Source organism: Scyliorhinus canicula, chromosome 2 (assembly GCF_902713615.1).
Source record: "Scyliorhinus canicula chromosome 2, sScyCan1.1, whole genome shotgun sequence".
Classification (NCBI taxonomy): Eukaryota; Metazoa; Chordata; class Chondrichthyes; order Carcharhiniformes; family Scyliorhinidae; genus Scyliorhinus; species Scyliorhinus canicula.
Window position 1 is genome coordinate 34132590 of NC_052147.1, and position 19956 is coordinate 34152545.

The 19956-nt window shown below is 48.6% G+C and overlaps 1 protein-coding gene across 7 annotated transcripts in view; it reads left to right on the top strand.

Annotated features, from left to right (window-relative positions):
* LOC119952127 (protein SIX6OS1-like) overlaps positions 1–19956 on the top strand; it is a 254058-nt gene that overhangs the window by 92783 nt on the left and 141319 nt on the right. For all 7 annotated transcript variants that reach the window (XM_038775715.1, XM_038775706.1, XM_038775742.1 and 4 more), the window contains one exon: positions 6964–7040. In XM_038775715.1, the coding sequence (XP_038631643.1) occupies positions 6964–7040 (77 nt within the window). The remainder of the gene's footprint in view (positions 1–6963; positions 7041–19956) is intronic.

Genomic DNA, 19956 nt, shown 5'->3' on the forward strand with positions numbered 1-19956 from the left:
TATCCCCGTAACCCAATAACCCATCCCAACCTTTTTGGTCACTAAGGGCAATTTATCATGGCCAATCCATCTAACCTGCACGTCTTTGGATTGTGGGAGGAAACCGGAGCACCCGAAGGAAACCCTCGCAGACACGGGGAGAATGTGCCAACTCCACACAGACAGTGACCCAGCAGGGAATCGAACCTGGGACCCTGGCGCTGTGAAGCCACTGTGCCATCCACTTGTGCTACCATGCTACTACACCGTTACTACTACACACAAATGTGAACCAGGCGTAATGGCACTGTGGGAGGTGTCACAGGCCTTTAGAGACCCCTGAAATGAAATGAAATGAAAATTGCTTATTGTCACGAGTAGGCTTCAAATGAAGTTACTGTGAAAAGCCCCTAGTCGCCACATTCCGGCGCCTGTTCGGGGAGGCTGTTACGGGAATCGAACCGTGCTGCTGGCCTGCTTGGTCTGCTTTCAAAGCCAGCAATTTAGCGTTGTGCTAAACAGCCCCTGTTTAGCCCCTGTTTAGCTAAACAGCCCCTGGTGGTGGGAAAGAGGGCAGGATGGTACTCTGGCACTCACTCTGCAAGCCAGCCATCTTGGCATTGCTATTTGGGCACCTTGGCAGTGCCACCAGAACACCCGGCACTGCCAGGGTGCCCGGGTGGCACTGCCAGGATGCTGCCAGAGGACAGTTTGGCACTGCCAGGGATCAGGCCTGTGGGATAGACCTTACCAATTGGGGGGTGAGGGGGGCCAACAAGTTTCGCAGCATTAAGGGGGGGTTGCAGAAAGCACGGGACAGGGGCCTGAATGGGGGGAGAGAGAATTGGGGCTATCAGTCAAAATGACGTCCGATCTGCAAACAGCTGTTCCTGCTGGCAAGATCAGCTTGCCAGCAATCAATCTCTCTTAAATGTGGCCTCAGAATGGAGAAACTCCCCAAGGCCAAAAGAAACGACAAAATGCCGTTGAATAGCGTCGTGATTCTTAATGCTGCAGCTGCCGAGAAACACCTGCCAAACACGCCCAAAAGCGAACTTAAAATTCTGTCTGCTGAATTGCACACATCAATTTGTATACAGGAAAAAATGGTGTTGATTGGTTGGCAAGTTAATTCTGATTGGCCGAGGCATTGCCATAGAGAAAACAATTGACAACTATAGGCTCAGCAAACTAGCAGGTAATTCAAAAAAGGTGCAAAGCTTGAACATATTCCATTTGTTTGCAGAGAATGGGTCCCTGTCTATCAAAACATGTTGCTTCTAGTAACATAGTAGGAACTCTCTTCTTAAAATCATTATGGATAAGGCAGCATGTGGTGCAATGGTTAGCACTGGGACTGCAATGCTGATGACCCGGGTTGAAATCCCAGCCATGGGTCACTGTCCGTGTGGAGTTTGCACATTCTCCTCGTGTCTGCGTGGATTTCACCCCCACAACCCAAAGATGTGCAGATTAGTTGGATTGGCCATGCTAAACTGCCCCTTAATTGGAAAATAAAAATAATTGACTACTCTAAATTTAAAACAAAAAGCACTGTGGATGCACCTATACCACATGGACTTCAGCGGATCAAGAAGGCAGCTCACCATCACCTCCTTTTCTGCAATTTGGGGTGGGAAATAAATGCTGGCCTAGCCAGTGATGGCCACATGGCATGAATGAATGAACAAAAGGACAAAGTGAGCAATGTAACATGTTCAAATGATTATCTTAAATTCGACTGACGGTTGCACCCTGTTATTGGAAAATAGCAGTCACATAGCAACTGCATTGTAGCAATGTGAAACAGCTTGCTTAACTTGTTGTTCAGAAAGACGTTCTACGTACTATAACATCATGCAACATTGATGTATATGTTGAGCAACATCATGTATACGTTTTACTACTGGTGTGTTGCAGCTACGTCAGTTGTACATCACAGCGATTGGCTGATTAAATCAAACAGCATCTTCCTTTAGCTGTTTATAATAGGCAACCAGGCTGTACCCAACCAGCCACGTTTCAAAACACAAAACAAAATGTCTACTCTTAGATGTGATTCTGCGATTAGGCAGTACTTGTTGAATATTCCAGAGATCATCAATAGCTGCAATAACAACCAATGTAAGATAATTAGTCACGCTTATAACATTGCTCTTTAAAAAAAAAAATACATTCAAGGGATGTGGGTGTACCTGGCTAGGCCAGCATTTATTTCCAATCCCTAATTGCCCTTCAGGAAGCGGTGGCTGCCACTGCAGTGCATATGGTGTAGGTACAGGCACAGTGTTGTTAGGGAGACAGTTCAGTGTATGTTGCTAGAAGCAACATATTTTCATACACACAGATTTGTTTACTGCAAAAGAAAGGAATATGTTCAAGCCTTGCATCTTTTTTTGAATTACGAGGGAGTTTGGAGAGTCCATAGTTCCACATTGCAAAGCCTCGGCCAATCAGAGTTGACTTGTCAACCAATCAACGCCCTTTTTCCTGTACATAAATTGATCTTTTGAGGACTTCTGGTGATGGTGATGTGCTGAGCAGGTGCACATCAGGTGGCTCTCCTCCAGAATACAATCTAATAGGCACTTTTAAACAAATTTAGCCCGAAAAGACAACTTTATTTCACTCACAAATAAGAAAGGAAGAGAATAGGTGCAGTACGCAGCAAATAGGAGCTCGAGAGGCCGCAGAGAAGGTAGAATTGGAGGAAAAGGTCAAGAGCAGCGGGTGAGTGAATCGGCGACCCACGAGGTAAGGGGTCACCGGCCGCCCCAGAGAGAGGGAGACCGATGACTCGAACAACGGCCTCACCCGCACCCCCATAAACACCCCACCCCCGCCTGGAGGTGGATGGAGGACATTCCTGATGAAGGAATTGATGGCTATGAGAGAGGCGATCAAGGTGGCGATCAAGGTGGCGCTGACGGAGGCATTAGTCGCCATGCAGACGGTGATAGACGGAATGGGGAAGAAATTGGAAGCTCAGAGCTTGAAAAAGCTTTGACGGACCAGTGCGACAGGATTTTTGCTCTGGAGGCCAAAATAGAAAGTTTGGTGGCGACCCAGGGAAGCCCGAAGAGTAAGGTCAAGGACCAGGAGAATCGGTCTCCGTGCCAGAATATCTGGATTGTGGGCCTGCCAGAGGGGATCGAGGGCAGAGACCTGAAAGACTATGTGGCCCAGATGCTTGACAACTTAGCCGGGAGGGACAGCTTCCCAGCCGCCGGACATCGAAAGGCACACAGATCGCTCCAACCGAAGCCCAAGGCAGGGGAACAGCCAAGGACAATAATTGCCAAATTACATAGATGCCAGGATCGGGAGAAGATCCTGTGGTGGGCAAGGCAGGCGAAGGCAAGCAGCTGTGAAGTATATAGAAAACGAGTGTACCAGGACATTGGGGCAGACCTGGCAAAGCGCAGGGGTGAGTTCAACCAGGCAAAATCGGCCTGTACAAAAATGGAGTAAAATTTGGAATGCTGTTCTCAGACAGGCATTGGGTTACATTCCAAAACAAGGAACACTGGGCGGGATTCTCCAATAATGGGGCTATGTCCCCACACCTGCAAAAAAGTGCGCCCTGGTGTAAGTCCAGGGTGATTCTGCAAATTGCAGGGGGCTAGCAGGGCCCCGGAGTGCTCCTCGCAGCTCCGGCTGCCGATACGGGGCCCTGCACGTCCGGCCGGGACTCCGCGCATGCGCACGACGGTGGCCTGTGTCGGCCGCCCTGCACGACATGGCTGACCCACACCGCGGAGTGACAGCAAAAAGATAGCCCCCTCCTCCCCCAGATCGTGCGAGCCCATGGATCGGTGGCTCCCGATCAAACGCCTGGCCATCCTGGAGCCCACCCCTCCCTCACCAGGGCGGCCGCAGACTGAGTCCGCAGCCGCCACGCCGAGTGCCCACTGGGTGGAACCATGAGAGAACCACGCCGGCGGGAACTCGACTAGCCGCACCGGGAGAATTGGCACGGGGGCCTTTTTTCAATGGCCCCCGACCGTAGCGTCGACTTCGCGCGCTTGATTGGCGGCGATTCTCTGGGGACTGGAGAATTGCGGGGGCGGCGCCGGACCCGATCTTGCGTCTGACGCCCATTCTCTGCCCCCGCGCCGAGCGCGATTTTGGCACGGAGGCTTGCAATCCCACCCAGTATTTCAACACCCCGGCAGAGGCAGATGAATTTGTGTGGACGAATGGTCTGGACAAGGGGCAGACAAGGCAGCATTGAGGATGAAACAGAGAAAGAAAAGAGAAAAAAACTGTGATGGACTTGTACAATGTTTGTGCAGGGCAGTATAATAATAATAACAATAATAATAATCTTTATTGTCACAAGTAGGCTTACATTAACACTGCAATGAAGTTACTGTGAAAAGCCCCTCGTCACCACATTCCGACACCTGTTCTGGAACACAGGGAGAATTCAGAATGTTCAAATTACCTAACAGCACGTCTTTCGGGACTTGGGGGAGGAAACATGAGGCCGCGGAGGAATCCCACGCAGACACAGGGAGAACTTGTAGAGTCCACACAGACAGCGACCCAAGCCGGGAATCGAACCTGGGACCCTGGAGCTGTGAAGCAACAGTGCTACCCACTGTGCTACCGTGCTGCCTGCTTTGAGCAAAAACACCAGATCACAGGAAAGGTCAAGGGCAGCTGAGCACAAGAGAGGGTGACGAGGAGACAGAGGGAACAGTTATCTAGGCGTAGGAAAGGGGTAAGATCAACCCCGGGAGGGGGGTCACCACACTAGTGGAGAAAGCTGGCATTCCCAAGCATGAAAGCAAGGGGGGCCGCAGCGCACCTCCCAGCAGGGAGGGAGCGTCTGGCAAAGGGGTGGGGGAGGAACTCGAGGGGCAGTGATTGGGAAGGTAAGGGGGGAAACAGGGAGGGGGAGGATAGAATGGGGAACTGAGGGGAAGGGGGGAACCACAAGGGGAATGCAAGAATAAGAAAAAGGCGGGTTTCAGATTGGCTTCGGCAGGTTAGGTTCAGGTTGAGGGAACAAGATGGCGCCGCAAACAGCCACTTTGTAGGGTCACTGAACAAACGGAAACCCTGGATTGGCGTACATACAGTTGGCGGCTAGTGTTCCCCACCCTGGAAGATGCCCCATAGTTTGGCTGGGTACTGCATTCCAAATTTAACCCCGTTTTTGTACAGGGCTGCCTTTGCTCTATTAAATTCCACTCAGTGCTTGGCCAAGTCTGCCCCAATGTCCTGATAGATCCTGATCGGGTACTCTTCCCATTTGCAGGACTTTGTCTGCCTGGCCCAGTTTAGGATTCTTTCCCGCCTTGGTATGTTTGCATCTTAGCAATTATGTTCCTTGGCTGTTCCCCAGCCCTGGGCTTTGGCCGGAGTGACCCGTGGGCCCTGTCTATTTCTGGCAGCTTGGGGAAGCTATCTCTCTCCAGGTTTCCCAGTATTTGGGTCAGGTATTCTGTGGGGTTTCTGCCCTCGGTTCCCTCCGGTAGGCCCACTAACTGTAGGTTCTGGGGGCCTCAACCGATTCTCTTGTTCCTAGATTTTCCCTTTTCGGGGGTCCTGTGCTGCCACCAACCTTGACACCTCCGATTCCAGTGCAACAATCTGGTCGCTCTGGTGTATTGAGGCCTTCTACAGCTCTTTTATGGTATTCCCCAGGGCTTCCAGCTGCCTCTCTGCCTTGTCCAAGGCTACCTGCATGGTAATCAGTGCCTTCACCACTGCCACCTTGACTCGTTGCCTTTGTGTCGGCCTTGATGACCTCTTTGCGCTCTTGTAATACCTTTGTGAGGAACTCCCTCCACTGGCCCAACGGCGAGGGGAGCTCCATTTGCAGCTTGGTGGTATCTCTCTGTCGGGTGTGGTTGGATCCTCATTGCTTTGTATGTTCGCCATCTCCCCTGTTCGCTTCTCCAGGCTTTTATTGCTTCTCACCTCTTTTCAGATCTTGCAGCGGCTCCTGTTTGGCATCGCTAGTTCTACTGTTCTTGGAAGAGGGTGAGGGGATGTTTTTTCCCGATTCTGGCAGGCTATTTTTGGTTAAAAGTGTTTAAATCCAAATTCTCAGGAGGAGAGCCACCTTTCAAGGCGTCCACTTAGTACAGCCCTGTCACCGGAAGCCCGGGATTCTATGGATTTTTACTGAATTCAAATTTCAATATCTGCCATGGTGAAATTTGAACCCAGGTCCCCAGAGCATTATCCTGGGTCTCTGGATTACTAGTCCAGTGACAATACCACAACACCACATCCTCTCTACTACATTTGCTGTTGATTGACTCACAAGTGATCTTACATGGGAGAGAAATGGTCTGTGATTGGAGGAACAGGTCCTTGAAGAAAATTTGCTTACTGGCATATAAAATACAAGCACCAAAACCCTCCGTCCATGTTTGTGGCCTGGATTCTTCAGTGCTGCTGTAAGTGAATGGAGAATTGGCTGGAATCTCCAATTCTCAATTCTTACTTGCAGCAGGGTGGGCATGACAGACGATGGAAAATCCCACGTAGGGTTGGCGGGCCAGAGAGATAGGCCTCGTGGGCTGGATAATGGCCAGCAGGCTGCGTGTTGGACAAACCTGTTTTAAATAATCAGACAATTCAAGCAGTAGAAATTACCCTCATGCAAAATTGTCTCTTCACTGGCAATTATTTCTGAAAATGAGGTTCTAACACAAGCTTTGAAAACTAAGAAATTGGTAAGAGCAAGCAGAGACGTGAGTAATATCCTGCCAGAGATCAATTTACAAGAATCAGCTTTGCCTTTCTAGTTTATTTATGACATTTGATGAGATTTTTCACTTCAAGAACTGCTTGCAGTGATACATTCTGCAATCTCTGGATTTGACTCCGGATTTCAAAATTACAGTAAAATAGTTAACTTATTGTATCTTTAAGTTTTATGGGAATTATTAATGACTCAGAACATAACTTAATAAATAATTTGAAATGACTAATTTGTCTTTTAAATCCTAATTTGTGTCTTAGAAAGTGGAAAACACAAGAATCTACAAGCAAATAATGTTCTGGTTACACAAAGTAATTCAATACAAAAAGAAAGTGAGGTAAGATTCAAATATTTTGTTCAAGCAGTATTGATGGTGGCGTAAGAAAACATCAAAAACTTGCTATATACTTTTATTGTAAATTTATTTTTTGTATCGTGTTTTGCCTGTAAATCTAACGAGTTAGCTTAAATCCAAGACCTTAAGGGTCAGGTGCAAGACAATTACCATGAGGTTTTATAGAGCAGACCAGTGGCATCCTCAAAGAATTCTTTTGTTACCTGGATTATTTTGGAGGAGCCCTGTAGTGCTCAACTGAGCAGATATCAAGATCTATGGTGGTAAAGTGCACCACCATGAAGGAAAAATGAGCAGCGGCACATGGCATGGTGGTTGGCACTGCTGCCCACGGCGCTGAGGACCCGGGTTCAAATCCTGGCCCTGGGTCACTATCCATGTGGAGTTTGCACATTCTCCCTGTGTCTTGGTGGGTTTCACCTCCACAACCCAAAAATGTGCAGTTTAGGTGGATTGGCCACAGTAAATTGCCCCTTAATTGGAAAAAAGATAATTGGGTATTCTAAATTTATTTTTTGAAAAATGAGGGAGCAGTTCTTGCCATCATTTGTTAGGATGGAATCTGAGGAGCGAGGGCATGATGAGGAGGAGGCGAAAGGGGAATGGGACTACAGCTTTGACAATTGCTACAATAAATAATTAATTTGTGATGCCAGTAACATCATACACAATTCCCTGTTCATCAACAGTTCCAAGTTCCAAACCTTTCCTCTGACACTGATCATCATAAGATCTTGATTGCCAAATATAAAAGCCAACACAACATGTACATGTCAAACCAAAGTTATAAATTATATCATGCCAATTCCGGTAACGGGGATGTGCTGAGAAGTCGCACATCAGATGGCTCTCCTCTCACGAACCAACAAATAAGCTGTTTAACCCAAAATAGCCCCCTAATATGAAGGAAAAAATAGCCCCACACCTCAACCATCAGCAACGCAAAGGGAGATGCCAAACAACAGCCACTCCAGAGGCCGCTTGGAAACTAGATGTGAAAAAAGCCAGGAAAAGCAAAAAAACAAATGGCTGGCCAGCTGATGTATTAGGTGACGAAACACAGGTCTCGCCAGAACGACAGGGACCGACCCGCTGCACAAGGAGCCTTCTTCCCCCCCCCCCTCCAACACCAGGGGATGGGTGAAGGAAATTGAGAGAACACAGGGAAGAGACAAAAAACAACATTAAAGCTGCGATCAGGGGTGCGGCCGCAGAAGCTCTGGTGACCATGCAGCTGGCACTAGACAAGGCGGAGAGGTGACTGGAAGCTCAGAAAAGCACCATAAAAGAGCTGGAGAAGACCGCAACGGACCAGGATGACTGGATCGTTGCCCTGGAAAAAGAAGTACCAAGGTCGGTCGTGACATGGGAGTCTGAAGGGAAAAACCGATGACCAGGAAAACCAATCAAGGCGCCAAAACCTTTGGATTGTGGCCTGCCGGAGGGGAACAAAGGTAGGAACCCCACGGACTATGTGGCCCAAATGCTGAGAAATCTGGTGGGAACAATAGCTTCCCCAACCCACCAGAAATAGACAGAGCCCACTGGTTGCTTCGTCCAAAGCTCAGAGCCGGGGGACAGCCGAGGCCGATAATCGCTAAAATGCACCAGTACCAAGATCAGGAAAGATTCCTGCGCGGAGCGAGGCAGACAGAGAACTGCAACTGGGAAGGTCACCGGATCAGGATCTACCAGGACATTGAGGCTGATTTGGCCAAGCGTCGGGCAGAGTTCAACAGGGTGAAGGCTGCCCTGTACAAGGGCGGCGTAAAGTTTGGGATGCTGTACCCAGCCAAACTTTGGATCACATTCCAAGGCAGGGAGCATTTTTTCACGCCCCTGTGGACGCAGACAAGTTTGTCCTGGAAAACGGGCTCGAGAAATGGCAGCAGGGACAGTGATGAAGAGATCATCGGATGGGACTTTATTTGTTTATTTGCTAACTGTGATCCAACTTGATTAATACTTTGCGCAGGACTGCACTGCCTCGTTCTGGGACGGGAGGTGAAATAGAAGGAAAGAGCGAGGGCAGCAGAGAGCAGGAAAGGGTCAGGGGAATGGCAGGTAGGGAGCTCAGAGAACAGGCGATGGTCGGACGCACAACTAACCTCGGGAGGGGTGTCACTACACTAGTGGGGAAGCTGGCATCGGGAAGCGTGAAGGAAAGAAAGGCCGCAAGGGAAAGCGTGTCTGGCAAGGTGGGGGGCAGACACCAGCAACAGGGGTAAGACTGAAAGAAGAAACAGAGGGAAGGGAGCAGGGGTGGGGGGTGCAGCTACAGGCAGGAGGGGGGGGGGGGGGGGGGAGAGAAAATACCATTAGGGGAATACCACAGGAACAAATAGAACAAGGGCATTAGGCTCTCCGCAACAGGCCACACGTGGCGACTTGGGAAAAGATGACACCGCAAGCAATCACTTTGGATGACCCCCTAACAAAAGGAAATTCGGAGCACGGGCGAGTCCACCAGGTAAGTATGGTTGATCCACAGGAGTATGGGGACAAACAAAAACCGATCAGGATGGTCAACAAGAACGTCAGGTAGCTTAACGGCCCAGTGAAAAGATCCAGAGTCTTCGCCCACGTGAAAAGTTTGAAAGCCGACATAGTCTTCCTCCAAGAGGCGCACCTGAGAGAGAAGGACCAACTGTGAGTAAGGAACGGCTGGATGGGGCAGACCTACCATTCCTGTTACGGGACGAGAGCCAGGGGGTTAGCCATGCTATGACGAGGACAGTTACGGACCCAGGGGGTCGATACATCATGGTCAGCGGTGTCCTGGACGGGCACCTGTAGTCCTGGTCAACGTTTATGCTCCCAACTGGAATGAAATGGAGTTTCTAAAAAAGGCCATGGTGGAAATCCCTGGCATAGACACGCGCTGATTAATGATGGGAGGGACTTCAACTTTGTACAAGACCCATGGCAGGTCGAATCCCAAAACAGGAAAGGCATCCAACTTGGCAAAAGAGCTCGGTTCACACATCTAGGGAGAGAAGGATTCTCCTCCTTCTCTCAGGTAAACAATGGATATTCACGGATCTACTTCTTTGTAATGGGGAAATCGGTGCTTCCAAGGCTAGTAAGAGTGAAATACTCCGTGATCATAATCTCTGACAGACTGTGCCCAACCTCATATGGAGGTTGGCTTTCTACCGATAAGGCTTTCTGCAAGAGAATATCACAGGCCATAGACGAGTAAATTACTAATAACCAAAGTGGGGAGGTCTCACCCTCCAAGTTCTGGGAGGCGCTGAAGGCTGTGATCAGGGGTGAAATTATTGCCTACAAAGCTACCGTGGGCAGCAAGGTAGCATAGTGATTAGCATTGTGGCTTCACAGCACCAGGGTCCCAGATTCGATTACCTGCTGGACCACTGTCTGTGCGGAGTCTGCACGTTCTCCCCGTGTCTGGGTGGGTTTCCACCAGGTGCTCCGGTTTCCTCCCACAGTACAAAGACGTGCAGGTTCGGTGGGTTGGCCATGCTAAATTGTCCTTAGTGTCCAATAAAGGTTGGAGGGGTTATTGGGTTGGGGAGATAGGGTGGAGGTGAGAGCTTGGGTGGGTTGGTGCGGACTTGAAAGGCCTCCTTCTGCACTGTTTGTTCTAAGAGACGGAAGAGAGGGTCACTAGGCAACAGCTAGTCAACTCCATACTGGAAGTTGACCAGTGATACTCCGAGGCCATGATCGTAGAGCTCCTGGTGGAGAGGAAAAAGCTATGAATGGACTTTGACCTGCGCACCACGAGGAAAGCAGTGCACCAACTCCACCAGGCATGGTGGACCCTGCACAAGCACAGAGACAAAGCCAGCCACCTGCTGACACACCAGCTGAGAAAGCAGGCAGCCACAAGGGAAATAGCCTAGATTAGGGGCAGCAAAAGCAACCTAGTAGCGGAGCCAGAAAGTTCAACAAATCATTCGAGACCTTCTACCGGGGGCTGTACACATCTGACCCCCCAGCAGGGGACTTGAGGATGAAACAATTCTTCGGTTGACTGGAGATACCAATCGCGGGGGAGGACAGGAAATGGGGGCTGGAAGCATCGCTAGAACTGGGGAAAGTCACAAAGAGTATTAACTTCATGCAGGCAGTGAAGGCGCCGGGACCAGACAGATTCACAGCAGACTTCTACAAAAAATTTGCGACAGGCACTGGCCCCACACCTGCAGGAGATGTTCACAGATTTGCTTGCGATGGGCACCCTGCCGCCCACACTAGCACAAGCTTCAATCTTGCTAATACCCAAGAAAGAAAAAGACCCAACAGAATGCGGGTGCTGCAGATCCATTTCAATGATAAACGGAGAAGCGAAAATACTGGCCAAGATCCTAGCCAAAAGGCTGGAGGACTGATTTGATTTGATATGATTTATTATTGTCACATGTATTAGTATACAGTGAAAAGTATTGTTTCTTGCATGCTATACAGACAACACATACCGAACATAGAGAAGGAAGAAGAGACTGCAGAATGTAATGTTACAGTCATAGCTAGGGTGCAGAGAAAAGATCAACTTAATATGAGGTCGGTCCATTCAAAAGTCTGATGGCAGCAGGGAAGAAGCTGTTCTTGAGTCGGTTGGTACGTGATCTCAAACGTTTGTATCTTTTTCCTGACGGAAAAAGGTGGAACAGAGTATGTCTGGAGTGCATGGGGTCCTCAATTATGCTGGTTGCCTTTCCAAGGTAGCAGGAGTTGTAGACAGAGTCAATGCATGGGAGACTGGTTGTGTGATGGATTGGGCTCCATTCACGACCTGCATGGCAGAGATGGTAGCAGAAGGTTTTGTCAAGGGTAGACAGCTACGTTGAACATTACATTTTGTAATAATCTTTATTGTCACAAGTAGGCTTACATTACCGCTGTAATGAAGTTACTGTGAAAAGCCCCTAGTCGCCACATTCCGCCGTCTGTTCGGATACACAGAGGGAGAATTCAGAATGTCCAAATTAATTAACAGCATATCCTTCGGGACTTGTGGGAGGAAATCGGAGCACCCGGAGGAAACCCATGCAGACACAGGGAGAACGTGCAGACTCCACACAGAGTGTGACCCAAGCCGAAAAAATCGAACCTCGGATCCTGGAGCTGTGAAGCAACAGTGCTTCTTCTTAACTTTGTTCTGTAATTATTTTTAAACTTCTTTACTCTCCAGGTTTGCTGTCTGCCATTTTATCTTGTTATTTTTATGTATTTTCTAGGCCTTTAATAATAATCTTTATTGTCACAAGTAGGCTTACAGTAACACTGTGATGAAATTCTTGTGAAAAGCCCATAGTCGCCACATTCCAGTGCCTGTTCGGGTACATGGAGGGAGAATTCAGAATGTAATTCTTTTTGATGATGCCTCTTTATGTTCAGTAGTTCCCAGTTTCTTTTGAAGTCTTTAATTTCTGTGTCCCTTCCAAGGGAAACCCTTCATGTTCTTAGTGGACATGTACACTTCACAAATGGAATTTTCATTTCTACTTGTCTTCACATCAGCCAAACTCTTTTGGCTTCACTGTTGATCAGGTCTGTCTCCGTTCTGCAATTTTCTCGTTTCCTTTCTTATGGGGTCTTTCATTGCCCTCCTTCTGTGTCTTTGGCCCACTTTCTGGGGTCTCCTATTGCCTTTTCTTTGAGGTCATTGTTGCCTCACCTGAGGTCTTCTGTTGCCTTTTGTTTGAAGTCCTCATTGGTTCTGGATCTTTTTTGAGAGTAACCCCCCTCCCCCCCATCAAAATCTGAGGTTGTCACTAACCTTCCTATCCATAGCTGTTTGTCCCTTCTTATGATTGCCACTTCAAATTGGTTAGTACTGTTGCTTCACAGTGCCAGGGTCCCAGGTTCGATTCCCGGCTTGGGTCACTGTCTGTGCGGAGTCTGCATGTTCTCCCTGTGCATGCGTGGGTTTCCTCCGATTTCCTCCCACAAGTCCTGAAAGATGTGCTATTAGGTGAATTCTCTCTCTGCGTACCTCTGTGAACCCGAACAGGTGACTAGCGGCTTTTAGAGGAGGATTTTACATCTGCATTTGCCGTGAGTGCAAATGGTGACACGAGTGCAAAACCCCACAAGAGCTGGAAAACGAGAATCTCATCAGCGAGATCTTGTTTACCGATTTTGCCCGGGCCCTTGCCCCGGAAGGCCAGGAACCTGTAGTGATCATCTCCCTGGACACAGAAAAGGCCTTTGACAGAGTCGGATGGAAGTACCTCATTGAGGTACTGGAGCGGTTCAGGCTTGGAGCATGGTTCACAGCCTGGGTGAAACCTCAGCGCTCCCACAGCGAGCTTACGGAAAAATACCACCAGCTCTAAGTACCTCCAGTTGCACAGAGGCACTAGGCTGGGATGCCCGCTGCTGTTCGCCCTAGCGATCAAACCACTGGCGATTTCACTTACGGTGGCAAAGGACTGGAAAGGGATCTGGAGAGGAGACAGAGCACAGAGTATCGCTCTGTGCAGATGACCTGCTCCTCTCCATCCCGGACCCGCAAAGCAGTATGGAAGGAATCATGGCGCTCTTGAAAGTGTTTGTAGCCTTCTCGGGCTACAAACTCAACCTCGGCAAAAGTGAGGTCTTCCCGGTGAACCCGCAAGGGGGACAGGCAGAGCCGGGGAGAATGCTATTTAAATAGGCCCGTCACAAATTCCGCTACCTGGGGATCCAAATTGCTCATGACTGGACAGGGATCCACAAATGGAACCTGACCAGCCTGATGGAGGAAGTAAAAAAGGTCCTGCAGAGATGGAACACACTCCCATTCCCCCTGACAGGAAGAGTGCAGATGATCAAGAAGAACGTACTGCCCAGGTTCCTCTTCCTGTTCAGATCCATTCTGATCTACATCCACAAGGCCTTCTTCAATTTATTAGAAAAACTGACCATGCCATTTGATTGTGTGGGGTGTTATGGGAGAAGTGTTTTCAGAACCCCAAAATGTTTCATGGAGTTCAACCAACCCCCACCTTTAATGGATTGTTGCTTTTGAAGCACACGGCTTATTCCCCAAGGTGTAGTATTACAATTATGGACACGTGGATTTTAAAACAAAACAATGTTTATTCCATGAACTCAAATTAACCTTCTAAATAAACATTGGATCTCTTAACACCCCTTACTTCAAAGATACAACACTACCCAATCCTGCAAACTGTTCCTTTACACACCCAAAAGACTTCACCTTCATAAAAACAGTAACACACCAGGCTAAAGTTAATATATATTTTCTGTTGGGTGGCAGAGATATATCAGCTTGGTTGACTTCAGCTCCAGCACCTTGCTTTTTCTTCATGCAGCTCACAGCCACAAAAAAAACAGTCACACCCAAGCTACTGTCTCAAACTGAAACTAAAACCCAGAACTAACCTCAAAATGGCCGAACTGATCTCAGCTCCACCCACTCTCTGACATCACTATTTTCATAAAGGTATATTGCTTAAACATCCATTTCTTAAAGGTACTCTCACATGACAGGGGGTGGAGTGTGTGGGGGGGGGGGGGGGGGGGGGGAAACGCAAGGATCCCAAAAAGGGTCCTGCAGAGAGCGAGAACCGTGAGGGGCCTAGCCCTCCCAAATCACCAATATTACCATTGGATGCCAACTGTGGAGAGAGTAAAGGGGTGGATGAAAGGGACAGAAGCTGAGTGGGTGCTTATGGAGGAGGGCTCCTGCAGGAACCTCCCTCCAGGCCCTGGCCATGGCGGCACGTCCATCCCCACCGAATAAATACTCAACTAGCCTTGTGGTTATAGCAACACTCCGATCGTGGAACCAGTTGCGAAAGCACTTCGGTCTAACCAAAATGTCCATTAAGGCACCCATCTGCAATAACCACAAGTTCACACTCGCGACAATGGATGCCACCTTCAATAGGTGGAGATAGGATGGAGGGACACTGTCAGTTAGGGATTTCTACACTGACAACAGATTGACAACACTCGAGGAACTAACAGAGAAGTTCCAGCTGACATGGGGGAAAAGAACTAAGATACGTCCAGGTCAAAAACCTCTTACGTAGGGAAAGGAGGGCTTACCCATGACCACCGCAACAGTCATTAGAGGACCTACTGGATGCAGACATCTTAGGGAAGGGGAACTGCGGCAACATGTATGGGCATAGGGCTAACACACAACTGGACGTGACAAGAAAAAGTGGGAGGAGGACTTGGGGTTTGAAATAGGGTGGGGACTCTAGAGCGAAGTACTGCATAGGGTCAACTCCACCTCCACTTGCGCAAGGCTAAGCCTAATGCAGCTGAAAGTGGTACACAGAGCTCACTTAATTAGAACCCGAATAATCAGGTTCTTCCAGGAGGTGAAGGAGAAATGCGAATGGTGCAAGGGGACCCAGCCAACCACGCCCACATATTCTGGTCTTGCTGCAGACTTGTTGGGTTTTGGACAGCCTTCTTTGAGGCAATATCTGGTATGTTCTGGTGCTTGGCCGGACAGAATTAGTGCACTGGAGAACGTCTAGTTCGCTACTAGTTGAATGTTTATTGGTTAACAATAACGTGGATCAGATAACAATATAAAAACTACTAAAACCACTAACTATTAAATGATTATTCTAAAATTATCCAAGCGCTATTACAAATACAACCATCCACTAAGATGACTATCTCCGGACTCTCCGAGGTGGCAGTGTCTCGTGATTGTTCTTTACTGCCATCTGCTAGTTTGAGGTATCTGTTAATATTTACAGAACTGCTTATGCATATCATTACAATGTCAAAGGTGATGGGGATGATGGTGGAGTCTTGCCCAAGAGTGTCAGTCTTCAGGGTATCAGAACAGACAGGTCTCTTCATGGGAGAAGGGCCGACGCCCTTACACTTGCCTCCCTAATTGTCCGCCGGAGAATCCTGATTGGCTGGCGATCAGCTTCACCACCCAAAGCTGCAGATTGGTTGTCTGACCTATTGGAATTTCTCCAGATGGAGAAAATTAAATTTGCCATCCGGGGGTCAGAAGAGGGCTTCCACAAAACATGGGAGACATTCACCCAGTTGTTCCAAGACCTGTTTGTAGCCAACAACCAATAAGCCAGAGGAAGGGAGACAGTAGCCACGGTACAACAATGAAAGGGGGGGGGGGGGAGGGAGGGGGGATGGAATAAAGAGGCATGGAGTCCATCCTTGCCCAGCAAATAACAAAATACACGTCATCATGCCAACCCAATAGGAACAGAAATATGAATTGATGAGCAGACGACTAGAAGGGGAGGGAGGGTCAGGAAGAAAAGTGGAAAAGTGAAGCAGGGGAACCAGCTAGTACTAAACGGCTACTGGAGAACGTAAAACAAGAAGCTTTAACCGTTGTAAATAACAAAAGACAACCAATGTAACTAATGGAAGATGTTCGATATATATATTTTTTTCGAGGTATTTTCATGCTTACCTTTGTTCCGTATAATATGAAAAATCTTCAATAAAAACATTTTTAAAAAGTAGGTAAATAAATTAAAACATACCATAATGCATACTGTTACGACCACACCTGATTTTATTGGCTCAGTATTTAAGTTAATTATGGATTGTGTGTTTTTGTTTTACCTTTAAATTTGATCCTAGTTTCTTTTTTTTTCTTACTTTTATATTATTTTGGTCTGGTTTGTATTGATTATTCTGAAAAAAATTCATAAACATATTTAAAAAAAAATGCTAAACAGGCCAGCCCCCCCGAGCGAAGTTTACCTCATGATTATAACACTTTTTTTATTGTGAAAATGGGAAAGAAGAGCGACTGACCTCAAACGCATAGAATTCCTGTTACACCTTTAGAATGTTAAAAATTAACATAATTTATTAAAAAGAACACAAGATAAAAGTTACACAGTTAAAACAATCTTACAGAACAACCATCAAAATAAAAGTCAAAAGCAGACAGTTAAGCTACATTTTTGGCAACAGCCCCTTACAGATCCTTTACGATAAAAATTCAGTAAATATTATCCAAGTCAAGGAATTGTTGTCACTTATCAGATACTACCACTCTGATGTGGAATTCTGAAAGGAAGTTCAGAAATGAACTGCTTTGTAAAACAAGTCTCTCCTGGCTTAACACTGGGTGGCTGCCTCCAATTTCAAACTTTCAGAGCCTCTAAGCATCTCACACTAAAGGAGTTGGTCTCAAGGGCTATCCCCCACAGCATCTCCATTCAGTTAAATATTTTTTCCCCCTTTCATCTCGGGTACCATTGTCCTCAAACACCTCTTTGAACTCAATTTCTCCAAATATAAAATCTTTCATGTTTTCTATTTTGCATCTATTTTCTGGTCGAAAAAATTCAACATACTTTCCCTGTTTACTCATGGAATGCGCAAATGTTCCTTCTCACCTGTGAACTCCCTTTTGAAATTCAACAGCTGAAATACCACTTTCCCAATTTATCTCAATATGCAAATGTCAGATCCAATCTTGTAACTCAACCCCACCATAATCGCTCATTACAAACACACAAACCTAATGGGTGTGATTCTCCCAAAATAATTTTTAAGTTAATTTGTGTCAGGTGTTTCAGGGAGTTTGCTGCCGGCTCTACAGGTGAGTTCTCCACCGCTATTGAATGACACGTGGTCACTTTTTTGGGCCCTGGAGAGTTTCTCACTGCTTCATCCCACACTTAGGGCGCAATTCTCCGGAAACATTGGCCCAATGAAGCCAGCAACATTAATTGGTCCACTTTAAAGGCCTCCAGGGCGTCTCATGGCAAATGAAGGCTCAACAGCTGATTCACCGGGACAGCGTCGCCAGCCCTCGCTAATTAGATCGAACAGCACTTAAACTGTACTTGCTCAGCCAATCCCAGCCAGCTCACAACAATGGCGCCGAGGAGACCTGCCCGAAGATTCGGGGTTGCTGACCTGGAGAGGCTCCTGAACTTGGTGGTGGCCAGGATGGATGTTCTGTTCCCCGAGGGTCCTGGTGGGCGAGCCACAAGGCAGCCAGTGCTGCCTGGGATGTGGTGGCGCTAGCCGTAAACTCGAATAGTATGACCAAGAGGACTGGCCAGCAGTGCAGGAATAAGGTCAATGACCGGCACCGGGCAGCACGAGTAAATAAATACCAACAACCACCCCCACACCTGCCAAGACCCTTCCGCCCCTATGGGAGCATCTAACCCCCCTCCACTCCATGTGACTCATAGTTCTCCCCCCCCCCCCCCCCCCAAACCCTGCCTTCACACCCCCTCTCCCATCACTCTGAACACCTCACGCGACTAACGAGGCCCAGATATAAGAACCTTCACCTCCTTCGAGGAGCAGGCCCGGCTGCAGCCTCCCTGGGGTGGCCAAAGAACCAAGGGAGACTGGTGGATTATAGGCCTTCATTGATTCTTCAGTCTCCCCAGGGAGGCTGCAGCCAGCTGCCAATCAGTGCTGGCCCATACAAAATGTTGACCAGGCGGAACGGCATCTGGGGCTTTCCCGGGCCATTGGAGACCCCTGGTTGGTCAGAGCAAGTGCAGGGTGGCTTCCTGGCCCTCCCCCTGTAACACAAGCACCTTGGCACTGCCCAGCTGGCGCCTTGGCCCTGCCACCCAGGCACGGCCAAGGTGCCGGATGGCACTGCCAAACCAGCAGGGTCACTTGGAGGAGGAGGAGGGAGACAGGGACAAGGATGATGAGGAGGCGCCAGACCAGCAGGGGCTGGAGGACGAGGCCGGGGAGAAACCGGAGGCTCAGCTGGAGGCTGCAGGACAGGCGGCAGCAGTGAGGGTCCAGCAAGCCCATAGGGACAGGAAAGCCCTCATACTGGCCCACTTCACATGACATGACCTGGTACATTGTCACATCTTTACCCACCCACCACCCCCATGTCTCACCCTCCCGGAGGAAACCCACGCACACAGGGGGAGGACGTGCAGACTCCACACAGACAGTGACCCAGCCGGGAATCGAACCTGGGACCCTGGAGCTGTGAAGCATTTATGCTAACCACCATGCTACCCTGCTGCCCCAAGTACTCACTCAGTAACTCTTAATCTTTCCTTGCAATATGCATACGACAAAAATAATCCTTTATACAGAAAGACATCAGGTTTAACTTCACTACTGAGAACAGCTACCACGTTGAAATCACGAAATGAACATTCATAAGCTTGCAGAGATTCATACACATCTTGCTGTGATTGCAGCTTCTCCAAATCTAAAACAAAACTAAACACACCCTGTAGCTACGAGTCCACAGCGAAAATAAAAGCAGACAGACAGCCCAGCTCCGCCCACACTCTGACATTACTGAGAAACACCCATTTTTTAAAGGTACATCCACTACAATTATTTTATAAACCCCCATTTCTTAAAGGTAGTCTTGCATGACATTGTGCACAAGGGTGTTTATTGTCCACTCTCCCGATGGCGCAGCCCCACCCCCTCACCCTCCAATCACCCCAACCCCCTACCTACCCCATCCCCCTTTCGCCGATTCCCCCAGTGATCTTCGATGTGCTTTGCCCTCCTAGCTCTACAACTATCTCTAGGTATGTCCCCAGGATGCATATCTGAGGTGGAGGCAAGCAGCAGCTTATCTCTTCCCATGGCCCTCGATGCCCCGGCAGATGTCCTCTGGAGGCTCTGAGGCCGGACAGCGCCAGCTCACTTGTTGACGGCATATGCACAGCCGTGCTGCTCTGTCCCATGTGCTGACCCACCACGCAGCCTCATAAGAGGAGTGGAACTGGGGAGAGCTAGTGGCCATCGTCACCGCCACATGGGACCGGTCCGGGTTGGCACTCAGCGCCCCCTCCTCCCAATCGGTACCCATAGGACCTTGGGGTTCACCTTGGGACGGAGGGGCAGCTGGTTCAAACCCCGGCTGCCCCTGCATCGTCTGGCTCTGCCAGCCCTAATGGTTCACCATGGTCCGCACCATCATGTCGACGCCCTTGCTGATGTTCCT